Source organism: Rhodamnia argentea, chromosome 5 (genome assembly GCF_020921035.1).
Source record: "Rhodamnia argentea isolate NSW1041297 chromosome 5, ASM2092103v1, whole genome shotgun sequence".
NCBI classification, from domain to species: domain Eukaryota; kingdom Viridiplantae; phylum Streptophyta; class Magnoliopsida; order Myrtales; family Myrtaceae; genus Rhodamnia; species Rhodamnia argentea.
In genome coordinates, this window is record NC_063154.1 from 7,525,808 (window position 1) to 7,551,593 (window position 25,786).

General features: G+C 43.9%; 3 protein-coding genes and 1 pseudogene across 3 annotated transcripts; 1 reads left to right on the forward strand and 3 right to left on the reverse strand.

Moving 5' to 3' along the window:
- The first annotated feature begins 2,244 nt into the window (after positions 1-2,244).
- On the forward strand, positions 2,245-5,261 carry LOC115754072 (glycosyltransferase BC10). Its single transcript, XM_030692994.2, has 2 exons — positions 2,245-3,518; positions 4,449-5,261. The coding sequence occupies exons 1-2, from the start codon at positions 3,003-3,005 to the stop codon at positions 5,097-5,099; spliced, it is 1,167 nt and encodes a 388-aa protein (XP_030548854.1). The 5' UTR covers positions 2,245-3,002; the 3' UTR covers positions 5,100-5,261.
- A 1,912-nt stretch (positions 5,262-7,173) lies between these two features.
- Positions 7,174-10,943, reverse strand: LOC115750415 (probable leucine-rich repeat receptor-like protein kinase At1g68400). Its single transcript, XM_030687755.2, has 2 exons — positions 9,432-10,943; positions 7,174-8,124 (listed from the first exon to the last, which is right to left on the reverse strand). The coding sequence occupies exons 1-2, from the start codon at positions 10,807-10,809 to the stop codon at positions 7,424-7,426; spliced, it is 2,079 nt and encodes a 692-aa protein (XP_030543615.1). The 5' UTR covers positions 10,810-10,943; the 3' UTR covers positions 7,174-7,423.
- A 9,934-nt stretch (positions 10,944-20,877) lies between these two features.
- LOC115754153 lies at positions 20,878-24,400 on the reverse strand (annotated as a pseudogene).
- On the reverse strand, positions 24,330-24,976 carry LOC115750446 (glycine--tRNA ligase, mitochondrial 1-like). Its single transcript, XM_030687819.2, has 2 exons — positions 24,702-24,976; positions 24,330-24,601 (listed from the first exon to the last, which is right to left on the reverse strand). The coding sequence occupies exons 1-2, from the start codon at positions 24,909-24,911 to the stop codon at positions 24,452-24,454; spliced, it is 360 nt and encodes a 119-aa protein (XP_030543679.1). The 5' UTR covers positions 24,912-24,976; the 3' UTR covers positions 24,330-24,451.
- Positions 24,977-25,786: the final 810 nt, after the last annotated feature.

The following is a 25,786-nucleotide window of genomic DNA, read 5'->3' on the forward strand; positions in this document are numbered from 1 at the left end:
TGGAATACAACGGGATCATGAAAATATATATATCGAGAAAATAGAAAAACTTGTTACGGGTTACAAGTTCTAGGTTCTACCTACTTGAAATCTATCCGTTAGAATATATTCTTAAAAAAAGAATATGTTCGCTGAAACTTATGTTGCATACCTTGGAACCTATTCGGAGCTTGGAACGGGACAAGCTCCTCGTGGGTCCAATTTCGGGTTTCAAGTTATATTCTGAAACCATGCTCACTCCTAGATTTATGTAACAAAAAAATAAAAATAAACTAGCAACATAAGCAAACAATCCATTGATGGTGGTAGCAACAAATAAAGAAAATCCATCAAAACGAATAATATTTTCACAATGATTAAACTTTTATTTATCAATTAAAACATTTCCTTATCACATTTGTTTAAATAAATTCCAAATTTTTTTTTTTTGAGGTGATAATTCATTTAGGTTTCTATATAACACATGATCGATCGTCATATAATTGGTGTATCATGTATGTTTACTACTTATTTGGAATAACTTAATTGTTCTATCGCTACGGGACAAGTCCCATGCTTTCACAACACTCGTGTTTACACGAAAGGTTGAACGAAATTCAGTTCCGAATAATCCTACATAGAAAATACTACTCAATGGGTAATAACTTCATGGAAATAGTTTAGATTGTTGAGTAGTCTCTTGGGTAATCTCTTTCAGAGAAAATTCCAAGTAAGGGCACGAAGTATAATGATTTTCTCAAATAATAATTTGATGTTGACATTATTTCAAATAAAGGTATGAAGTGACCAAACTGTCTCAAATAAGGGTATGCAGTGGATTTTGTTTCAAATAAGGGTCCGAAATTGCCATATTAGTTTAAAAGAAAGCCACGACCTCGGTGGTCGAAAGGCATTTTAGTCCTTTTACTTTTTTTATTTTTTATTTTATTTTTTTCCTTTCTTTTTCATTTTTTCTTGTTTCTTTTTTTCTCTTCCTCTGCTGGCCATTGTTGGGCAAGGCCGCCGGACTCAGCCGAGGGCGATCCTCGCTTGACGTCGGCGTGGGCTACCCTTCACCTTGGGCCGTCGATGGTCGGCGATGCCTGGCTATGGCCGGAGAGGAAAGGAGAAAAAGAAAAAAAAAAGGAGGAAAAAAGGAAAAAAAGCCAAGTAAAAAAAACCCAAAAAATAAAAAAAAATTATATACTTAGATTTTCCTTTACTAATTTTCCCAATCTCTAATGACTAAAACAAGCTCGCCAGCTAGCCAAAAGTCTTTATTTGAGAAGATTTAGCAACTTCATGTCTTTGTTTGAAAATTTTCTTTTGTCTTCTTTTTTTCCCTAGAGGTCTATTCACAATGAGTAATTTGGAAAGAGCTTGTCTTTGTCTTAGACGCTAGAATTTTCTAATCATAATAATGTTCCAACTTATCGTGTGGGTCGATAGAAGATCATTTTCATTTCCGTCCAAAATCAATTTCCAAGTCTTTACACATCAAGTCCCCGATTTCTTAGGAACGTTCCAACGACCAATCCCGCATATTTTGCGTGGAGTGTGCAGCGGGACGCGCTAGAGTCAATGGCTTGAACGTGCTGCTCATCTTTTGATGGCCTTGCTTCGTACGTGTGCCACGCTGCTAGTCAAGTCCATCTTGAACAATTGATGAGATGTCCCCTACATACGTCCCGCGATAATCAGCTTTGTCTGACCTTTTCTTCCCCGCCCCAAGCCGAGCGGCACCTTCTGGCTCGCTTCCCCTTCTTTTAAGAGGCGCTTTCTCGAAAGTCCACACCTTTGAACAGTAGGTTGTTCATGGCCCTCGTGCCCTAAAACGCCTCTCATTTTTGTTCTTGATAGGACATAAAGTGTCGGCTAAAGCACGTTTAAATCCTGCATGTAAAGAAACCCCCCACAAGACACGACGTCGAGTGGTTTGATTAAGCGAATGTTGTACGTCCGACTTTCGAAATTATCAGGTGCGGATAATCTCATGTTTAAGTCACCCATCTAGAATATATTTAGGCCCGTGCCTTATCCGATTCACGAGATTAACCGAGGGTTCCGCGTATTCGAGATTTTACCTATTTAAAGCGGGGGGGTTTTGCCCCTACCGGAATTGGTGATTAGTACGTTGTCAGAAACGTTGAAAGTCCAAGTCCATGGTCCAGAAAGCCGTCGCCAGACTTGCATGGCTTGGGCAGCCGGCGTGTCGTCTCTCACACGCTCATATAATGGAGCCTCGCTGACATCAGACTCCCTATCTCCCTCTCCCTCAGTCTGCAAGATTGGAATCAATCCTCCCACCATTTTCGCATCTCTCGCTCTCTCTATCTCTCTCTGTTCCTTCATCAGTTCTTGTTGATTCTTGCACAAATCCTTGTGTTTTTTTTAAATTTTTTGGGGGTGCTGAGCATTTGGCGATGATTCGCATTTCCGATTTCCTCGATCTGATTTTATGCCTCGTGATAGTAACCGCAGCTGTGGTGTACGTCTACACTGATCTGTCATAAAGCTCATTAAGTTACGAGACTAATTCGTTCCCCGCACGTTACAGCAACATTCATTCTCCTCCTCTTACGATTAGTACGTGTGTCGGGCAAGAACCACACAGATACAGATCCTCATATTCTTCCTCCTTATTTATATCTAACGATTGATTTTCATTCCATTCGCCCCCCATCGAAACTGTAAATAATTAATACCCTTGTTCTTAATTTTGCTTACTGGTTACATTCGGGAGCAGTTTCTTCTTGCTTTCTTGAGGCGGCATCTCTTGCGTTGAAAGAAAAGTTCGTCTTTGAATCAAACCCACAGTAAAGAAACCTGCTTTTTCCCATCGGAATAAACAAAACTTGGTGTGACCCAACTCTTCTTTTTTGTGTCTAGCAAACAGTTTCTTCAAGGTAGCTGAGAAGCCACTTGAATAAAAAGGGCGAAAAAAGAACAGTTTAAGAAAAACCTGCAAGGCTTTTTCTCTTTCCATCTCTCTCTCTCTCTCTCTCTCAGTGTGTGCGGAAAGAATGAAGAGTCAACAGAACCAAAATCTGCCGATTCCGATTTTCAAGCCCTTCTATTCACTCCTCCAATTCACCAACGTCCTCTCCTGCATCATCATCTTCGGGTGCGGCCTAACCCTAGGAATAGTCCTCAGTTTCCACCTCAAGAACCTGTCCTTCAACCTCGACTTCACCCAGCTCCGCCTTTCGCCGATGACGACGCAGCCGCAGCCGCCGGCTGCCCGCCACGTGGGGCTAGCGGAGTACCTGAAGCCGGCGCCGATCGCGCACGACATGGAGGACGAGGAGCTGCTGTGGCGGGCGTCGATGAGCCCGCGGATCCCCGAGTACCCGTTCGAGAGGACGCCCAAGGTCGCGTTCCTGTTCTTAACCAAGGGTCCTGTTGCATTGGCTCCTCTGTGGGACAAGTTCTTCAAAGGGCACGAGGGGCTGTACTCGGTTTACGTGCACTCGAACCCGCCGTGGAACGAGACGGAGCCGGAAGACTCGGTGTTTCACGGCAGAAGAATTCCCAGCAAGGTTAGTATCATTAGTCAGCTTCACATGATACATCTTCTTCCTTGTCATTTGTCATATACCCGTTACCTTTTTGGAGGTTTTAGACGGGAAACATTAAAGAAACAGTAATTGTTTCGTCTGCTTTTGCTTTCTGGATAACCTTCAGTTTGTTCGATTTGCATAAGGTTGCGACATGTTTTTTTATTCCAAATTACATGCATGTTTGCTTTGCAAGAAAAATAAGATGAACTAGGAAATAACAATTGCGTAGAGACGATGAGTTACGAAATCGCTTAGGGTTTTTTACACTAGAGTTACTTAAAGCCCGCGTGACATGTTGTGAGGTCCCAAACGAAGGAGGATTTACTCATTAGAGCATGCGACGAGGTGAGATATTTGGTGTTGTTGCCGCCACGGACGGCAAGTGTTGATCAAAAGATTTATGTGACGGAGTTTCTTCATTTAGAATCTTGGCAGAAGCGCATATATAGAAGAAGACGATTGGTAAATCTCGAATTGAATCTTGGCAGGAGTCGAACATTATTGCTTAGGTTAGATCTTGTGTTTTCGCGGCGACATTGGCTTAGCCCATTCAATACGTTGGGCCCAAATTGACCGCCCCATTCCAGCTAAATGATCGGTCCATCTTTCCAACCCGGGGGTTCCACCATTTTCTTATATTGCATGTGATCTCATGACATGACCTGTTAACTTAGCTACCAGTCGGTCCATTCTTGAATTTGCATCACAGAAATGGTAGAAATAGAATCGGAAGATCTTATTTGCAGAGCTTCATAATACTCATTCACCGACACCAATGACTCTGTGACCTTGTGTTTTTCTGAAGTATAAAGTATGATTGATTATATCCATCACATCATCCATAAATTAAGCTTGTCCAATTTTTTTTTCTTTGTTATATAATGTGCCGATTGTCCTTGCGAAATGCAGGAAGTCGCGTGGGGAAAGGTCAACATGATCGAGGCCGAGCGGCGCCTCCTCGCCAACGCCCTCCTTGACGTCGCGAACGAGCGCTTCATCCTGCTCTCCGAGACGTGCATCCCGCTCTTCAACTTCTCCACCATCTACTCCTATCTCGTCAACTCCACCCAGACCTTTGTCGAGGTCTACGACCTGCTGGGCCCCGTCGGCCGCGGCCGGTACAGCTTTGCGATGTCCCCACGCATCGCGATGCACGACTGGCGCAAGGGGTCGCAGTGGTTCGAGATGGACCGGAGGCTCGCCGTCGAGGTGGTGGCCGACCGTACTTACTTCCCTCTGTTCCAGAAGCACTGCAAGCGCGCCTGCTACGCCGACGAGCACTACCTGCCGACCCTCATGAACATGAAGTTCGGGGCAAGCAACGCGAACCGGACGTTGACCTACGTCGACTGGTCGAAGGGTGGGCCGCACCCGAACCGGTTCGTGAGGAACGAGATCACGGTGGAGTTCCTGGAGAGGCTGAGGGATGGTAACGGGAGGCGGTGCGAGTACAACGGGGAGGTGACGAGCGTGTGCTTCTTGTTCGCGAGGAAGTTCTTGCCCAGCTCTCTTGACCGGTTGCTGAGGTTTGCACCCAAGGTCATGCACTTCAATAGGTAGATCATCTCCCAAGAAAATAACAAAAAAGGAGCGAAAGAATCATTCATTATTCGTTCAATATTCTTTTTTTTTTCCCGGCAATGATCAATAGGGCAAAGGATCTAGCCTAGTTGACCTTTCCAAAAGTTTACTCTTTTTTTTTTTTTTTTTTTACTATAATTTCATCTTCAAACATTGAACAACATTGTACACTGTCGATCATGTATAGAACGTAGAGCTTCGCATGCAACAATCAAGTTTTCTGACCAATGATGCGCCATGTACACTTCAACGTTCAAATGACCTTTTTGTACACATGGAATCGAAAGTATTTTGATTTGCAAAGCACTGATTATATGTGAAGCAATTATTATCTTTACGATGCACGGTGGCTCCCATCGTGCGAGACCCCATCATCCGGATGTGGGATTTTGTCCCACATCGACTAATGCACTTCTCCCTAGTTTGGCTTATAAGTCATTGGTCAACGAAATCGTGAATTTGTCACCACTCGCGTGCGGTGTTTTGACTTTTGAATGTTCATGCCCGCTTGTAATTTATTTGGTAAAAAGGAACAAATTACATGTGACGCAAGGAGAAACCATGTATAATCAAATAAAATCATTTTCCACGGTGTGGCTTTCAACTTCTTACAAGCCAAACTGAGCCGCTAACCGTATTGTAAAACACATTAATTCTCTTCATAACTTCAACCATTTATACAGAAGTAGCTCATTGTAAAAAAATAATAATAATTGAAGTATTTTAAAATAAATAAATAAATGCTCCTTCTAAAACTAGTTTAGTGAGCTTAACTTTATGAAATTACACAAAAAGAAAGAAGAAATATGGGTTTGGTCCGGTTTCAAACCGAAACCAAGCCGCAATTTTTGCCCACAAATGAAATTTTTAGTTAAATTTAGACGTGGATGTAGGTCACATCCGTACCCTTTTAAACCTTGGTAACCTCACAATCCGAGGCATGGTTGGAGAAATTTTCCTCAAAATAGGGATGGAGGAAAGTATAGCCCTTAACCAAATCCTTAATTTTTTTTCTGTGTGTGTTCTACTTTCCGTTGGTTGTTCTTTATGTTCAGTGTCTTAATGCTTTCATTTTGTAGGCCCACGTAATTGAGCCCATATCCTAAGCTTGCTAAAGCCCAGCCCAACAGCAGATGACTTTCTAATTGGGGTGACTCGATCTATGCCTGCTGACTTTTTCTTTTTTGTTCAAGACTTTAAGTTATTAAATTTACGGTTTTTCACGCCCTAATTTCTTAAAAAAACCTCCAACTTTAGGTTTAGTCCCAAATGTGTTCCGAACTCCATTTGTCTAATAAAAGGTCACATAGTTTAATTAATTATAACCCCAAATCTGCCCCTGAACTCTTTCTTCTAAAAGTATCACCAACCTTTAATCTAGTCTCAAATCTATCCATGTTAGCCTTTTTGCACAAAAATAGCCATTGGGTATTCGACATGATGTTTTTTGCTAACAAATCCACACCAGCAAGGTGACGTGGCAAATTATCTACAAAACAAAACCGTTATTTGATATGGAAAAGTAGGGAAATTAGGAATGGCTAATGACGATTTTTGGATGAAGCGCTACCGAGGTAGATTTGGAACTAAAGCTAAAGTTATTGTTTTTCTTAGGCAAAAAAAATTTTTTTTTTTTTAGAGAGATTTGGGACTGGAGCTTAAGTTTAGGTTTTTTTTATTAGATTAAAAATGTTCTGGACAAATTTGAGAGTGAAGTTAAAGTTTGTTTTTTTTTTTTATAAATAAATGCGAGATAAAATTTGGACTGTACATAAAGTTTAGATTTTTAACAGGAAATTATGTTGTATTTTCATGAGGGAAAGAAAACAAGTAAAGAAACAATTGATTATCCCCCGAAATTGAAATCCGAAAGGAAAACTTGTTTTTCCAAATATATATTCAACAAAAGTGAAAACATGCTAAATTGCTAATTGCAACCAAAGGGGTGAAAAAGTTGTTCAAGATCAATGATCATACTTAAACTACTCCTTTTTTTATTTATTTAAATGATAAAACATTTCAACGAAATTGGCAGAAAAAAGGAAGAAAAACGATCGCAATGAAGCACCCTCTTCATTAAGCACGATGATTCTCAATCCCTCATCATGACGCGACTCAAGCACAAATCAATCCCTTCCCCCACGATGTCATTCGCGATGATATCGACTGGTCAAAAAGAAAACAAATGGAAGATGGAACAAAGAGGAAAAGAAACAAGGAAGAAAAGGAAAAAGCACATGACTTTGTTAATTACAGAACTACGGTGGAGTTTGCGAAATCATATCAAGTATTCCCGGTAAAGATCACTGGCTCGTCCCGCACGTGCCTTCCGACATCGACGGAGAATCGGAGACGGACTCGAGGTTGTCGTGGCATGGGGAGGAGGACTCCTCGTCGGCCCCGCGAATCTCCTCGATCATCCGGACCACGTGGCCCATCCTCGGCCGTTGTTCGGGGGAGGCGCAGGTGCATGCCATGGCGATCTGGAGCAGCCCCACCATCTCCTCCTCGATGTCCTTGTACCTCATCAGCTCCAGATCGAACACCTCTGCCGTCCACTCCTCCCTCACCACCGACTGGACCCACCGAGGCAGGTCCAGGACCCCGCTCCCGGCGCCGCCGTACTCGGCCCCGCTCCCGTGGTCAGGCACGGACGGGCACTTCCCAGTCAGCAGCTCCAGGAGGACGACCCCGAACGAGTACACATCCGACTTCTGCGTGACCTTGCCGACGCCGCGGTGGCCGTCGATCACCTCGGGTGCACGGTAGCCATTGGGTCGGGGGGCGGCGGCAGCAGCGGGGGAGGCGAACACGGAGAGGCCATAGTCAGAGACGCGGGCACTCCCAGCGTGGTCGATGAGGATGTTGGTGGACTTGACGTTACCGTGGACGAGCTTGAGGGACTTGCACGAATTGTGGATGAAGGCCAGGCCGCGGGCCGCGCCCACCGCGAGCTTGAGGCGGGTGGTCCAGTCCAGCGGCGTTCTGCCCACTCCTCGGTTCCCTACAGTCACCAAAGAACAATCTTTGACTCATCAGTTTGTGAGAAAAATCATCCGCACTGCTCCCATTATGGGATTCCGCGACCAACACACAGCAATTCGATTACTTTCCCGTACCAAATCGCTTCATTTGGCAAGAACATTCCGCAATTAACACTAAAAGATTCCCCATCATGTTAATTCGCAACGACAAAGGCTTCGATCGAATCATTGGAATTTACGTTGAAAGAGGGGCGACATGCTAATCCAGGCAGCTTTACCCAGTCGGATGTCCTCTAAAGCAAAAGGTGATGAAGATTCGGTCTAATTATTACACGAGGAGCTTCACCAAGATTAACATCAAGAACGGGGATCTTAACCCATAGTCATGATGATGCAGATTCCACTATTTGAATAAAGAACAGAGGTCGGGTCAGAGGTAATGATGGCGATAACAGTGCGCGGACGAAGGCCCTACAGGAGCACACACTTTTGGAAAGTGTTCAGCAAGGAAAGACCGCAGAGAATAAATATTCCCCAGAAAAGGAAACGAAAGCGAAGGAGACAGCAGAAAAATTGAGATTAACGTTTGAAAAGATAAAAAAGACGAAAATATTCAAAACATCATTCGACCAAAAAAAAGAAAAAGAAAGGAAAAGGGTAATTAAGAAGCTAAATAAAGCTATCTATCCTCCTTCCCAGGAGAAACGACGTCGTGGAGGAGGGTCCCCCTTGTTACTAAAAAAATGAAGAAAGACGAGCGTTTGGCTCTGTTCACGGATGGCAATTTAAGTCGCAGGTTTCTGTCACGTTCTATAACTGTTCCCCTTGTCCGTAATAATGCCCTCGGCCTCGGCCTCTGGTACTCTCAGTGGACCACACCCACCAGACCAGACCAGACCAATCTCCCAAACAACAGAGACCGACGACAATAATCAAAATCCCTTTGTCCCTTTGTCTTTTAGCTTACTCGCTTCCAATGCTCAAGCTCTGTGATAACTCCGAAAGAGAAAGATGCAAAGAAGCACGAAACTTGTCGCTCGGCATTGAAGGCTTCGCGTAAATGTGCTGGTGCGGCAATTTATGGAGCGTGTTTACTACTGTTCACCCAGAAGGGTCGTGGTGAATTGTCTTAAAGGAACGAAGTGTTTTGAGTTGACAAGAGGCAGTGGATCGAGTCAGATCAACTTGAACTAATCAAGGACAGACCTTTGTCCAGCCATGGAACGATCAATACCAGTTCTAGGACTAAAACATAGCAACAAAACAAATGCAATTTCGAACAGAGAAGAAGAGAACTTAGCAAACGATTTGGAAGCAACGCACGTACCGTGAAGGAGCCAAAACAAGCTCCCATTAGCCATGTAGTCGTAGACCAGCAGCTTCTCCTCCCTCGCGAAGTAGTAAGCCCGCAGGCTCACCACGTTGGGGTGGCCCAGCCTCCCCAGCAGCTCCATGTGCTGCTCGAACTCCCTCCTCCCACCCACGCTCGCGTCCTTCAGCCGCTTCACCGCCACCACGTTCCCGTCGTCCAGCACCGCCTTGTACGCCGTCCCGAACCCTCCCTTCCCCAGCATCTCCGCTGACGCCCTCAGCAGGTCCTCCAGCTCGAACCGCTTCACCCCCTCGAAGAACACCATCCTCCCTCTCTCGTACCCGGCGGGGTTGTTAGCCGCTGCCACTGCGGCGGCGGCTGCTGCTGGGTATGGGCTGGACGAGTACACGATCTTCTCGCTCTCCAGGAGCTTCGAGTTCTTCTTCTCGCCAACGTAGCTCCTCCAGAAGTAGCAATAGAGCAGGAGAGAGATTGCCACAAGCACTAGGACGTCGCCGACTATGATGGCGATCAGGGCCGCGGGCTTGATGTGGGCTGCACCGGAGCGGCGAGGGCCCGACGAGGCAGCGGCCGGCGTCACGGTCACGGGCATCGAGCTCGGGGATGAGGCCACGGTGTTGGGCTTCGGGCTGGGGCTCAATGGGGACGCGATGGCCCCATCGGACCCGGGTCGAGTCGGGTCGCCGACGGCGGCATCGCATTTCTTCAGTGGGTACCCACACAGAGCCGAGTTCTCCGCAAATGCAGACTCGGGGAACCCCGACAGCGACTTGGGCACTTTGCCGGCGAGCCTGTTGCGGGAGATGTTGAAGTCCTGGAGGTTCGGGAGTTCCAGGCCTGAAATGGGGCCCGAGAAGCCGTTCCCCTCGAGCCTCAGGGTCAGCAGGTGGGTCAACCCGTTGAGTGCCGCCGGGACGTCACCTGAGAAGTTGTTGAAGGACAGATCGAGCCGATAGAGCCTCGAGAGCGAAAGCACGGAAGCCGGGAACCCGCCGGAGAAGCCATTGTGGGAGAGGAAGATGAGCTTCAGGGCCGTGAGGTTGGACAGATCCGGGACCCGACCCGAGAAACGGTTGCGCTTGAGGCTGAGGACGCGAAGCTGAGAGAGGGAGGTGAGGGGCTGGATGGAGCCGCGGAGGTCGAGGCTCTCGAGGACGAGGCGAGAGACGCGGCCGTGGAGGCAGGAGACGCCGAGCCACGAGCAGGCGTCGGTGGAGGAGTTCCAGTTGGCGAGCTTGTCGCCGGCGTCGGAGGCGGCTTTGAAGGCCAGGAGAGGCTCGGAGTCTGGGTTGGCGGCGGAAGCTTGGAGGGAAGAGAAGTGGAGGAGGAGGAGGAAGGAGATGAGCTTCTTCAGGTGAAGAGGCGGCGACATTGTGGCCCTGCGCAGAGAGAGAGAGAGAGAGAGGTGAAGTGAAGCCGAGGGAGCGAGGGAGGAGGGAAAAGTAGGTTTTGTGTTTCCTCTGCAAAGCCCAAGGAGAGAGAAAGGGGGTTGGGGCACGAGTGTAAATTGAAGCTGAAGTCGGAGGGTGGAATTGGAAATTCGTGCTGGGCAACATTGACAAAGTAATTGAAAATAGGACTTGTGTTGACAATATTAGGAAAAATAGACCATACCCTGCCGGTTAAACTTTATATGAGCGGCCTCAATTCTATTGAAGTGGCTTTCATGGGGAGTGATGAAATATTAAATTTTTAATCATGTCCTCTTCTAATAATTTAAGCTTTTAAAATAATTGAGTCTTACATAGTCTCACATGATATTAGAGTACGAGGTCCCGAGTTCATATCTTTTCCGGTCCCTATTTGCTTCTCTAATTACATATTTTCACGCTTAATACTAGACTTGCTGCGAGGGAGAGTGATGAAATAATCAAATAATAAACAACGACTTCATCTAATAATTGGAGCTCTTACAACAGGTGACGGTAGTTTCACAAAATATAACATACCCGTCATTGATTTAAGGATTATAAGTACTCTTTTTCTTTAATTAATTCTTTCCAAGTTTCTGTAAATTGTATGTGGTTTTTGGACTGAAATGCTCTCGTTTAAGAACTGAACTTTGATTTGGTTTTTGGACTAAAATGCTCTCATTTAAGAACCGAATTCCGATTTAACCCAACATAAACTAAGGCAACCGTTGACTTTAGGGCTCAAGCGGGAGTGTTCTGTATGCAAAACAAAGCGTAATCTGTAGTTAATAGCAAAGCAATTAGCGGTACCTCGAGGGTTGTTTGTAATTTTAATAGGGTTGTCTTGTTATACTTCGAATGGATCATTAAGCACCGATTGTTAATTAAGCGGTTCTTGGCACAGTTACAGGGATAAAATCACGAATATCAACGAGATTCCTTAAACGCACTTCGAAACTCGAATTGAGGATGGACCACTAAAAATTTCTTCGACTTAAGATAACTTCGTTTGTTGGTTACATTCTCTTTCGTCTTTTGTCCGAAAAATGGAAATCAGCGCTCAAAAATTCAGCGCGGGAGAATTCTGGAAACTAATACGCGAGGACTGAGGAGTATATTTAGGCGCATGTGTCGTTGATTGAGTACTTTAGGATCACTGATTAAGCATAGATAACAAGGAATTTTTCAGATACTGAGCATAATCTTAATTATGAAAAAAGTTTGGTTCCTACCGTCGTAACTCTCGTTGATTTTTTTTGGGGGGGTCAGAACATTCGTTTGCCTAACTAGTTCCATAGAATAACTCTTCAAATGAAACAACATATGTTTAAAAAAAATGCTTGATTAATGACATTAGATTAAACCCGACTGGAGTCATTAATCTTTTGGAGAGTCTCAGTTTCACCTGTACAAGCGGGGGAGAGATCTTGAGCCTCGACACTTCCTTCTGGCATCTACGCCATGCTCTCCTCTTTTGGGGCAAGATCAAAGTCATCAAGACAATAGTTTCCATCCAGGAGAATGTGGTGACGCTTGACATCGAAGTGCAAAATCCTTATGTTGCAACCTCGATGCAAGTACTCTAGTCCGTAAGCTTTGTTCGAGCGAAATTTTGTACAATGTGTGCCAACTGCCAACTCAACATCTTTCGACCAAAAAAAAAAAAACTGCTGTTCTATCTACGAAGTGTTGCTCCCGTTGAATATGAACTTTTTGAGGGATTAATAGGGCATGAAAACATAAACCAAAGCTCCTTTAGAAGCTTCACCGCCGCCAGTTGACCGTCTTGGAGCTTGCCTTTGTACACGCAGCCATGGCCTCTCTGGCCTAGCTTTTCTTTGAAAGAGTCTGTCATCCTCTCGATGTCTTCGCAGGTGTGTCTTCTCGAAGAGATGAGTCCCTCGATTTTCATCCTGCCATTGAAATGTCAGCTCCTCTGGTTCATCAAAGCCATAATTTTCCTGATAATCGGTGTCTTCCTGTAGGAATGCATAACAATGATGTCGAGCACAATTCCAGCTCCTGATGCAACTATTCCTTAAAAAACAAACTATATTTTCGACCAGCAAATTCCAGGCTTTGCTGCTAGGACACAAAACCTTATGAACAGCAGGTGATAAATCCTGAAAGCCAAGGGGAATCTTGAAAAGCCATTTTGTGCATTCTTTGCACTGCTTTGTATCAACAGTCCAGATGATCTCGAAGCCTTTGTTCGAGACTTCATGAGTAGCAGCACTGTAATCGCCACCCTCTGAAGGAGGCCGTAGAGCTAGAGCTTCACTTCTTGGTAACCAGGATAAGGACACTGAAACTGCAGTTCTCGGGTACCTGGTTTGCAGAATCCGCCTCTACAGTGAAGTAGCCATGTCGAAAGATGGAGACAAGAGAACGAATAAGCTAGGTGAGGGATCGTCGATGATCGCAATCATAGAATGAGGTGGAATTGAGGTCATGGAAGTGTAGTCGGAGAGGCTGAAGTCTAGAGTGGTGTAATGAATATGTTGCAAGACATATATCTCTTCCGAGACATCTGTGCTTGCGACCTCAAGGATCCAAGCGATCCTATTCATGTGGATCACTCGATACTTCTCGGACACCATGGACATGACCAGGTTATATCCCTCTCATAGCCTTAACAAGGACCTTAAGAATAGTAAGAACGTTAATCAATATTCATTAAGAGTATACGATTTATGGAATGTTGAAATGTATTGAATTATTTAACACCTTAGGCATGACAACTTTTCACGATAGAGTTAATACCCTTTTATCGAGTATTCAAATTTCGGACACTCATTTATCAAATTGTTAATCCTAACTGTCCTAGAATTGGTTGTTTAATACATCGACCATTGAGCCATTGATCTTAGCATGCTTTCACACTGTCGGTACATATAAAGGACGTGAATGATAACCATTCTATTCCTAGAAATAATTTCTTGCTTGAAAGAGATTTTTCTATTCCTATTCCTAGACGAGTTTCTGAATAGAGAAACACGTTTGATAAAGATACAAGAATATAAATTTTTATGCTAACAACATAAAAATTCTATGGTTGCCGGTGGACAGTGGCCAGCGACTTGCGGACAGTGAACGTCGAATGGCGGTTGGCGGACTAGCCGACTCGGCTAGCAACTAGGACGTGAGAAAGAGGGAGACTGCATGCGAGAGAGAATGAGTGAGCAATAAGAAGAATTCCTTAATTCACATTTCTATTCCAAAAATAAAAAAAAGCAAAAAATGTTAACTTTCCATTTCTGTTCCAAACTTATTTTTGAAATAAATTATTGTTTCAGAAATAGAAAAATGAAATTGCGTGACCAAAAGGGTTTCTATTCCAATAGATTTAGAAGAGAAACAAAATGTTATCATTCGCGCATTAAGGATGTCTTTTCTAAGTCTCTTCATCTTCTTCTTCTTTTCCCGTTTGTCATTGTACACTTTTAGCCTCACCAGTTACGACAATTAAAATCGTGATTGAATTATCAGCAAATGGTCATTAGCGTGCAAGGCTAATCACAGAATGATGTACAGGAATTACGACCGAACAATGAACAGCTCTTACCATTTTCTTTTGAATGTATTAAAAACCAACAAAAAATGATGTTTTGTGAATGGAAGCACACAAGATTCTGTCGTGTCACTCCATTTACTCTCACTGAAGTTACCTCCGAAGTCAACAAAGGAAGAAAATTCTGAAAACAGGAATCTGATATAAATTTATACAGCTGCTGTAGTAACATCAAATGGCAGCAGCGAATTCTCGTCTGTAGTAGCTACTGGGGATCTCGATGACGAGGATGACAAGGTTGGCTTGGTAGGTATTTGCAAGGCCTCAACACTTCCTTTTAGCATGTCCATGACTGGAGTCATCGCTGGACGATCTCTTGGATCAATCTGAATGCACCACAAGCTGATTATGATAATCTTCTTCACGATTCCTCCTCATTCATGATGCCATGCGACTCGAGTTCTTCCTGAAGTTCAAGTCGTCGGTGAATCCAATGAGGAAAATATATTTTGCTAATACGGTCCACCACAACTTCAAAGGTCTTTCTCCCGCCGACCATTTCCATAACCATCATGCCGTAACTGTAGATATCCGTTTGTGAGAAACCCCTCCGATGTTCCTTATGACCAATTCAGGAGCAATGTAGCCTGCATTGCCACGTGTACCCAACATTGACACGATACTCTCTTCTCTAGGACATACCAAAATCGGAAATCTTCGGATAATAATTCTGATCAAGAAGAACGTTGTGAGGCTTTATATCAAAATGCAAGATCCTAGCATTACAGCCTCGATGTAGGTATCCTAGCCCTTGTGCTATGCCTAGGGAGATGTAGAAAAATATCTCACAACTCTGCAGATGTGCCTCTAAAGTGTTGCTTTTGAATATGAACTTTTCCGGTGATCCATTGGGCATGAACTCTTAAACTACAGCTCCTATGCGTCCCTCAAAGCAAAAGCCCAGGAGGCTGACAAGATTGACATGAGAAGTCGTGCTTATGCTCGCAACTTTCGTTAATAAGTTCTTCTCCACAAGTTTACAGTCTTGAAGCTTGCCTTTGTAGACATAACCATAACCTCCTTGATCCAACTTTTCCTGAAAGGAATTGGTCATCCTCTTGATATCTTTGTAGGTATGTCTCTTCGAAGAGATTAGTCCCTCGATTCACTGTGCGGCCGCGGAATGTCCTTTCTTTCCCATCATCAAAGCCATATGTTTTCTTAACAGCGGTTTCTCCCTGAAGGAATAGACTACAAGAATGACAATCGCAGTTCCAACTCCTGACGCAGCCGACTAGTGAAAAGCAAAATATTTGCAGGCAACAATTTCAGTCCATCACTTTGTTAATCTAAGGTCCTAGTGAATTTGTGAATGAGATATAATGTAGTTCTAATGGAGTACCTATTGCGACTTTCGTCGCCAAATCGCCTTGTCGCCTGTTGCAAAGGACACAAATCCTTGTCAGAAAACTTCCCAATCAAAAGTATGACAAAACCAGTAGGAATGCACTTTCCCACAACAGGAATGCTTTTCAACAGTCGGAGAGGACGTTATACGTATAATAGAATTCGTCTTCTGGTTATACAGAACCAGAAGAGAAGGCTTCACTTTTCCTAGTCAATCGCCGGCCTTCAGTTCGAAAACGAAGAAGCGTTGGTTGACCTGTGTGGACTCACCACTTAAATATGGTGAAAATGAAAGCTTTTGGCCAGCGGTCGAGGAAGGACGGGCTTAGCTTGGTGCCTCCTGTGACTCCAGGTTTGGGCACCGTCTTCCCAACGAAGAGGTCCATCACCATGAAGAGCTCCATCTCCAGATATGGAGGACCTCATTGCTAGTTCATCTCTAGATCAGCAGCCATGGCGACAATGGTCCCTCCAAGGTCAGGAAAGACAGAGCTAGCCGGATCTGGTCGAGCCGCCTCGCCGGTTATGGATTAGCTGCTTTGTCACGCCACGACTCTCGAGTACGCGGCATCCCTACCAAAACGCCTTCCGTCATAAAAGATAACGCCCCAGGTACGTTATTGACCGTCTATACTATAGCGCACATGCGGAAACCCGAATTCTCCCAAATCAAGAAAAAAAGTAGGGATAGAAATAAAGTCAACAACATCGGTCATATACTAGAACAACTGTCAAGACAGTATTAAAAGCAGATGACCATTAACCCTACGGAGCTATAGTCACATACAACCCCATTCTTTGAGGCGGCTCTCTAAGACCAACAAAAAGATATAAGGGTCGGGTAGGGTTAAATTCTCATCTACTCCCAAAAATCCTCATCAGTACCTATCCAAAAGACTACGAACCCTTGAAGTCATGGTGAAGGGCCGCCGCATCACTGTGGACTCGAAATGGTTAACACGGGGTGAGATAAAAATCTCCGTGAGTTAACGTCTAAGCCCGGCTAAGGCATTGATTCGTCTAGAGAGTCCTAACAGTCAATCACATATAATATATATTTATTCCAATCACATGCAGCTCACTTGCTGGAAATCATGCATTATGCAATATTAGACATAATATACCACACATATCAATCATGATTGTCACGTCAATCACACACGCAGACACCACACGTGGTCTAATTATTAACGGCCATCCGGCCCAATTGCACACGACCGGTGTGACTTTACACTACGACCGGCGGGACCGGGCTTCGTCCCTTACTTCCGGCGACGGCATACGATAGCCCGTGTGACTCGTACGACCGGCACGACACGGCACTATCAAGAATCCCCGTAGGGGCTTCGGTCCGTTACAAGCTGCGACCGGCATCCGTCAATCCGTGTAATCCGTACGACCGGCACGGCACAAATTGACGTGCATTTGACAAGTTGTATTATTCCGTACGACCGGCACGGTACAAACTTGACAAGAATAATCCATCGTATAACCACTCAAGCATACTCAGCAAGTAACCAATTTATAATCCACATTTAGTCAAATGCTCACACGATATGCTCACACCGCAAAACTCTTGAGTAATCACACAAATGCATATGTTATCCATGCGACTTCGCATCCATAAATCAAGTGATCGAACTCCAACCAATCAATCAATTTAACTAGCCATTCGTCAGGGCATTTCATCAATTAATCCACATATATTATAATCGAGCGTAGATCAATAATTCAATGACAAACGTTCAATCCAATGGTACGTAATTAAATCCAAATCATCAATCAGTCATACGCTCATTCTTGACCCATTATTCACTTGCGATCAAGCAATGTCAATCAATTAATCACTTATTCCATCCAAACTAGCCTCAATCAAATTAATCCAATTAATTAGGGCCATTTAACCTAAACCGGCTCTAATTAATCTACCAAAGCACCCTAGTAATCTAATTAAACTAATCCAAACATAATTAACGACTTAGCCAAGGATTAGAGGTCGACTCACCGTTAATTGCGCGAGGTTAAGCCGATGACGATCCTCCGAAAAACCCTTGGTGCGAACTTTGAGCTCGAACGGGTCGCGAACCAAAAACCTCGAACTACGGACCCAACTCCCGATTTAATTCATCCACGGGCCTAATATAAGGCCCAACTTTGTGCCCAAATTAATTGGGCCTCAGCCCAGCTCGCGGGCCCACAGATTTGGGCTCAACAAACCCGGCCCAGCCCAAAAACAGGGCAACCAATTGCAGAAACAGTGCAGGGAACGGCTTGGGGGCTGTTCTGGGGAGTCTAGGGGCTGTGGGTGGCTTCGGGGTTGGTGGTGGAGGTGCAAGGTGGTCGGAGGGGGATTTTGGTGGCCGGTGGTGGCTCACGGTGACCGGAGGTGGCGCCGGCAGCAGCAAACAGCAGCTGCAGCAACAAAACACAGCAGGGGAAACTGAAACAGGGGAGGAGGTCGGGGTCTGTTTCGGGGCTCCGGCGGCGACGGCACGTCGCGGGGCTGATGGAAAAAGTTTGAGGGGGTTTTAGGGAGTGTTTGGTGGCCGGAGGTGGGCGGAGAAGGGCGGCGTGACGACGGATGAGGGCTGAGCACAGAACCAGTGCTCCAGGGGCCCAAAACAGAGCGGGTTCGGTTTTGGTCTGTTCCAGCTCCTCCGGTGGCTTCGCGGTGGCTAACGGCGGTTGAAAACGGTGGCTGGAGGTCAAAGAGAGGTTGGGATGGTCGGAGGACTTGATGGTGGTGGCTACACACAGCGGAATAGGGGTGGAAAGCGGCTGCAGCACAAATTTGGTGAGAAACAGGGCAGTTCGCGGGGGTCTTTTGCAGCGGGTTTTCCGGCGTTTCCGGAGGTGCGGTGGCGGTCCGATCAGGTCGAGGAGGTTCTGGGGATGTCGTAGTATGGTGTGGTGGTCGTTTTCTGTGGTGGTTGTGGCTGAGAATGAAGAAACGAAGGGAGGAAGAAGGGCTGGAGCAAGTCGGTGGAAATGGGGGGGGAGGGGGGGGGGCTGTGTGTGCACGTGTGAGGGAAAGAGAGAGAGAGAGAGAATTCTGGAGAGATCACTAAGGGTTGAGCTGGTCTGGTGGGGTCCACTGAGTTAATAGCCTTGTCTTTTAGCTCATAAAACCCTAGGGGTATTTTCGTAATTTCGCATTTTGGCCGGGGGTATTTTGGTAATTTCACACCCTAGGTAATTCGGCCGTCCGGAAACCCGACGGTGGGTTATTTAATCAGAACACGAGTCAAAATAGCCCGAACGAGGATTAATATGAAATTTTCTAATTCTAAGACGCAATTACTCATTTAATCGGAATTTATTCCAATTCGAGTATTGGTCCCGGAAATTTTCGATTTGCAATTTCTAATTCCTTAACATCCGATCTTGGGCATCAAATTAAAATTTTCTAGTCGTTCCATAGACTAGATTCCACTATTTTTATCGCCCAAAATTTAGGGTGTTACATGCTTCATCAGCAATATCTACTTGGATCCATTTTCCCTCACCATAATTTCTGCCAGATTTGTTCTGCAGCCTCTAAAATTAAGCGAATAAAGAACATTAACGGTGGCATAATTTCATAAGATAGCTCACTTTGTTATCATAACTTTTCAAGCGAACACTTCCTGCCATAATTCAAAAATGAAAAAAAAAAACATTCATTTTGAGTGGGATCCGCGATTTCTATTAATTGAAGATCCTACTTGGCATAATTAAATATAAAATGTTCCAATGTGGTTATTCAAGAAAATGATATCTTTGAAAGCATGTAAAACAACATCGTTTAAGCCTTTTCCTTACCCAAATTGATGATCTAAGGCTAAATTAGGTTTCAATCGAAAACCCTACACCCCATCTTCATTAGCAAATAAAAAAATTGCGGGTCAATGGGAACTGCTTCCGGAATTTGCAATGGAGAACAGAAACAAGAGAAGCTGTGTGGCCTTTTCCCAATTGCAAGATTCATTGCTTGTCATCCAAGCAATATTTGTTTTCGTTCTCGTAGATATGTAGCCTAAGTAACTCAAGTGAATAATTTTTTTCAAAATTATGACACTTAAATGATCAATTAAATATATATTACCTTGCGAAAATTATGGCACTAATGATGTCGTTTTATTTTTTTTCAAAATCTAAGCTAATAAACTTTTCAGGATGACAACAATGCATTGAGGAACGTCACTTAAAATTTAATCATACATTCTGTCACTTCAAATAACTAGGTCATCTAGGTAAACAAAAGTTACTTTGACAACCATTCTCTTCTCAGTAAAGCATGGCCTTCTGAGTGGATTTCAGTCCATTGACCATTTAAAATTATTTTTTTAGGGCAACGATGCTGGCCTCTTGAGTGGATTTCAGTACAGCCCTAATCAATTATCCTGACGCAATCTTACACCTTTGCGTGAAATTTCTTTCGGCCACTTATCGCTTGAAAATTTTTAGATGTCAATCTAGTCGTGACCAATCGTCCTAAATGTCACCTCCGGCTATATGGCGTGCACAAAACAACGTTGTTTTATTTTTGTTTTCGTTTGTTCACCTTCATCTTCGAAAAATATCTACAGCTGGACGAACTTCATTGCAATGTAGATCCTCATCTTGCTCGTCATGATCCCATGCAGCTCGACAAACAATGTTGAGGACCGGTATTGAGATTGTAGAAGTAACAGGGAGAAGAAAATGACACGAGGTATGGCATAGGGCTGTGCTTCGATCGTGAGCACCGGGTGCAATGTGCACCTCGCTAGTGTAGTTAGAGTTTCCTCTGGCTCTGACACCAAGTTAAGTACAATGTGGACGATAGAATTGTGAAATTTTTTATATATTTCTCTATGTTTCATAATGAAGAGTACATGAATTAGGGTCTATGTTATCATCACGTTTAGAAATCCTCTTTTCGGAGGAAGTAAGTCCCCCCCCTAAAGGCACATGTAAACACTGCAACATTCCGCGTACTTTAGACTGAACAGCAAGACGATTGGCATGAAAAATTAGAGGTAGAAAATCAAGAGAAGAGACCAACACAGATCTGCAACTTCCTGTTCGTTTTTATCGCCGTGTTGCCACACTCAAAAGACATGAACAAAAGACATATCAACAGTATATACCATTTGTTTGACTGCAACTGATGCAAAGTTAAAGTAAACAATTGTGTGAGTAGCTCAAACAAGACGTGGGAAACCGTGAACATATGTCGGAACAGGTACCGACGATCAACAAGATCCTTCATCCATAGAATAAAGTGCATAGGCTAAGCCCGTCAATCACCTCCTCCACGACTAAGGCCACTTTCCCTATGCTTACTCGAGCTTCATCTCTGTTGTCCCTATCCCTAACCCGACGTGGGAAACGCGAACATCCGTCAATCACCTCCTTCACAACTTTGGCCGCCTTCCCCATGCTTGCTCGACCTTCATCTCTTCTTTCCCTATCCCTGCACGATGTGCGAAATGCGAACATATGTCGGACCAGGTACCGCGCCCGTCAATCAACTCCTTCACGACTTTGGCTGCTCTCCTCGCGCTTACTCGAACTTCATCTCCGCTGTCCCTATCTTGAATGGACACATCAACTTCTGAATCGACGGCGATTACAAAGGGCACGCCAAGCTCATCGGTATTCCCCATGGAGTCGCGTGTGAACAGAGCCAGGGCACAGTAGCAGGTGATCATCCATTGGTGCTTTCACCAAGGATAAGAAGATAAATCTCAATCCAAATATACAGCTCCAAAACAAAACAAGTTCTCGTACACGATATTTGTGTATCACTCAGATCTGCAAACCTGACACGAACCTTAGAAATTTCCACAAATCATAGCTCAGATTTTAACAAGAAAAAGAAATGGAAGATGCCAATTCATTCTGGAGCTGACACTAGCATTAGGATAAAACAACTCCATCTCAGAAAAACGAGCATTCAAACCCCTCTAGAAAATCTTGCCTTACATCGTGAACAGGAACAAAAAAGAAGGATCAACATATATCTCTGTTTTAAGAAAGAAAACGGAAAAAGATAAAAGATGTCCATCAACCTTTGGAGCCGATCCTAGCATGATAAATGACTACAATTTCAAGGAAACATGCGTTAACACCCCTTGATAAAATCCCCTTCTATGGTGAGTAAAGAAAAGAGAGTGACCAAGATATAAGCTTCATGTAAATTTTGACAAAGGAAACTTATTTTCATGCAATACATTAAGAAACTAAATTCTATATTGGATAAGTACCTGTGATGGAACTCCTGTGAGAAACACCAGCATCAGTCAGTGATTTGCTAATAAGTTGAACTTCTTTCTCATACTCTGGCTTCTTTCTTAATGGGAAAACAGCACATTGGAAAGGTGCCACAAGTGGAGGGAAGCGGAACACATTTACTTGTTCATCCCCCGCTTTGCTGCGACTTGTATAGAAAGAATGCTAAAAAAGGCAGTGTATTATGCATTCAATGCCGAAAGACGGTTCAATAACAGATGGTGTAAAAACCCTCTTCTGTTCCCTCATCCTCTTCTTAGAAATATCGACCATGTTATCCTTGATTGTTACTGTCCTCCCCAATGTGCGTACAGGAAATACAGCCTCCCCTTTGGATATTAAAGCAGCCTTCATCTCCAAAGCTTCCAATTCACTCATTGCCTGGTATTAACAAGACAAGTGCAAGCATAGTGTAAAGCCACAGATTCCGAATATACTTAACGAAAGACCCAAAGCCAAGGAACCTCCAGCATATATCAAAAGAGATTCACCCACCATCTTTTGATTTCCCTCAAAGGCATGACCTAGTTCCTTCTCGTTTGGAACAATGACCAATCTCTGCATTCATACTTCAATTAGTTAATCATGATAACAAACTCAAGCATTCACAAATAAAGGACAGAAACCTGCTCCATGTACTCCAAGAATGGCTAGCAAAATTAACTAGTCTGAAGAATTACCACCACTTTTACGGTTTGAGTAATTTTTCCCTTGTTACAAAGAGCAAGTTCATTTTTCTCCTGTCAAATGATAACAAACTCAAGCATTCATAAATAAAGGGCAGGAACTTGCTCCATCCACTCCAAGAACAGCTAGCAAAATTAACTAGTATGAAGAATTACCATCACTTCTATGGTTTGAGTAAGTTTTCTATTGTCAAGAAGAGCAACTCCACTTTCCCCCTGTCAAATGATAACAAACTCAAGTATTCACAAATGAAGGCAGAAACCTGCTCCATGTACTCCAAGAGTAGCTAGCAAAATTAATTAGTTCGAAGAATTACCACTTCTTCTCTGGTTTCAGTAAGTTTTTCATTGTCAAGAAGAGCAACCCCACTTTTCTCCTGTCAAATGATACAATCATCACTCCAAAAGACTCGAGAGGACCATATGCTAAAATCAATTTCACTTATTGAGACAACAAAAGATGCATATCTTTCTTTCAGTTTCCAAAAAAAAAAAAGAAAAGTACTTGGAAGAACGCAACATAACTCTTACCATATGTGCTTGTAAATCATATGCTGGCCTATCTGCAATTTCAACACACTCAATCCAACCGTAGGAACACTCAATTTCAGCAACCCAACAATCTGCTGCACAGGGAGCCCTTTCATTCCGAAGACGCTGCCTAAACCGCAAGCGATCCTCTTCTATGCCAAGGCGAGTTAAAAATAAAAAGACTCTGCCAATAAAGTAGCCGAGAGTCTCATTGTTAACAGTTCCCTAAAATTAAAAATCGAAATTTGGGAGACTCAAAGTGAATAAGTTGGGGTAAGAAAAATTAAGTCCAAAAGATGATTCAAGCTAACCTCTGAAACTGCTTCACCAAGCTGTCTTTTAATCGAATATTGGCCTGACATTTGTCGTTCCCTTGGGAACACAAAAGTTTCCACATCTGCAACTGCAGAAAACTTACCATGGGGTTTTATCTTCCGGATCGACAAAATGCTGGATCTCAGCGACAGTGGACTCCTGGACCATCACAAGACGACGGGAAGGAGAAATCTACACGTGTTAACAGCATTATAATCAATCGTAGATTAAAAATACAAGGGCCCGGTGAAGATAATGACACTATCTCTAATACAGCAGTGGAGATCACGTCTTAAGCAAAGTCAAATCTTACTTAAGACAATTTATGCTATGGTATGGTATATCAGGGCAGAAATCACGCATAAAACCCAAGCATGTGGACATGCAAGATCTAGGATGATCAGATGACGCACAACCTCTTCTCTGAAAGCCTGACCAATATGAGCTATAGCACGGGGGAGCCTATGGTTGTCATACTTAAATCGGGATTTGAAACGGGCAAAATTGCCTTGTGCAGTTTCAACTTTCACGTCGTCGCTCCTACGGCTACAGTAGATTGGGGAAGAAGAAAAATGAAAAAACCACACTAAATTTACTGAAGACGTAAAACCAAAAGCTAACAATTCTCAAAAGGAAGTTAATTAGGTTCGACTTTACCATTAGCATGACAGTGTGACATCCATGGGTGGTATTACTTACTCAGCTTGAAAACCAGATGGACCTAGGCGTTTCCAACTTCAACTTGAACGAGTAGAGACAGGAGAGAGGATTTTTGGTGTTTGGAGCAGTGATACGGTATTCTTTTATCTTGGCAGCCAATTCATCGTTAGAGAGGGAATACAACATCGCAAGTACTTGCTCGAGTTCCGCAGCCTTCTTCGCACTAATGCTCGAATCCTACAGAAATCTCTGAGCGAGATGGTCAGCTCGATAGACAGTCCCAGTTTTCTCATCATTAACCATGGGAACCGTGTTGTCCCCCCGACGACGACCTGGATTGGCATGGGGCAAGGGGACTGCCCGCATGCTGTCCTCGAGAGCAAAATGCTGATAGCAGAATTTAAAAAAATATTAACGGAGCAGACAACCCCTAGTTCAAATACTATTGGCTAAAGCATCTCATCTCAACTCGTGTTCCATGACTAACCCGATCCCATAACTTCAAGAGGTTCTCCTTGATGTCATAGCCGAGCAGGCCGTAGTCATAGATCGCGTGGATTCTCCGGTACCTCTGGGACGGAATGCAGGACCAGCCGCCCTCCAGCAGCGCCTTGAGCAACGTTTCACGGAACGCCTCCCTCGTGAGGTCGCCGTCGCCGGCGAGGACTTTGCGGGGCGAGTAATCGGCGCGGTCCATCGCCGGGAGTGGAGGTCGGGGGAGTCGGGGAGAGAGAGAGAGAGGGAGTGCGCGGGAGAGAGAGATGGAGAATTAAGAGGCAAGTTTTTTTATTTTTGGTCAGAAGAGAGAGGGGACCCGGCTAGGCTACCATGACGGTGCCGTAAGATTAAGAAATTCTAACGGTGTAATACTAACCAGAATCGTTAACGGAGGAAACTTGCACGCTGCTTTGTCCGGTTTAAGCTTTTTTTTTTTTGTTTTTTGTTTTTGTTTCTTGGCTTAATTTAAGATTAGGTGATGATTTTTTTTTTAAGTCAGAAGAGATTAGAGGAGTTAAAAAGGCCCAAGAAGGACCAATCTAGAAGAGAAACTCTCACAAATTCCAGTGAGCGAAATTTCTTGAATATAAAGAGAAAAGAATTAAATACCGAAATATAGCTAATCATAAGTAGAAAAAAATATTATACACTTTCGGTGAAATTTTATACAAGCGACTTTATTACCGTCATTGATTTAAGGATTAGAAGCACTTCTCCTCTCGAATTAATAGTTTCCAACGGGATTTCTAGAATAAAATACTTTCGTTTAGGAACTGAACTCATATTTAACCCAACATAAACTAAGATGACCCTTGACTTTAGAGTTTGTTCCTCGTGCAAACCAAAGCCTAACCTGTAGTTAATAGGAAAGTAATTAGCGATACCTCGAGGGTAGCTTGTAATTTTTATAGACCTGCTTATGCTCGCACACCTTTGCACACGCAGCCATAGCCTCCCTAACCTACCTTTTCTTCGAAAGAGTCGGTCATCTTCTTGATGTCTTCACAATGAGCCAAGACAAATTGTCAATGCAATCCTTTCGCTCAACCACTCAAATAATAGGTATATGACTAA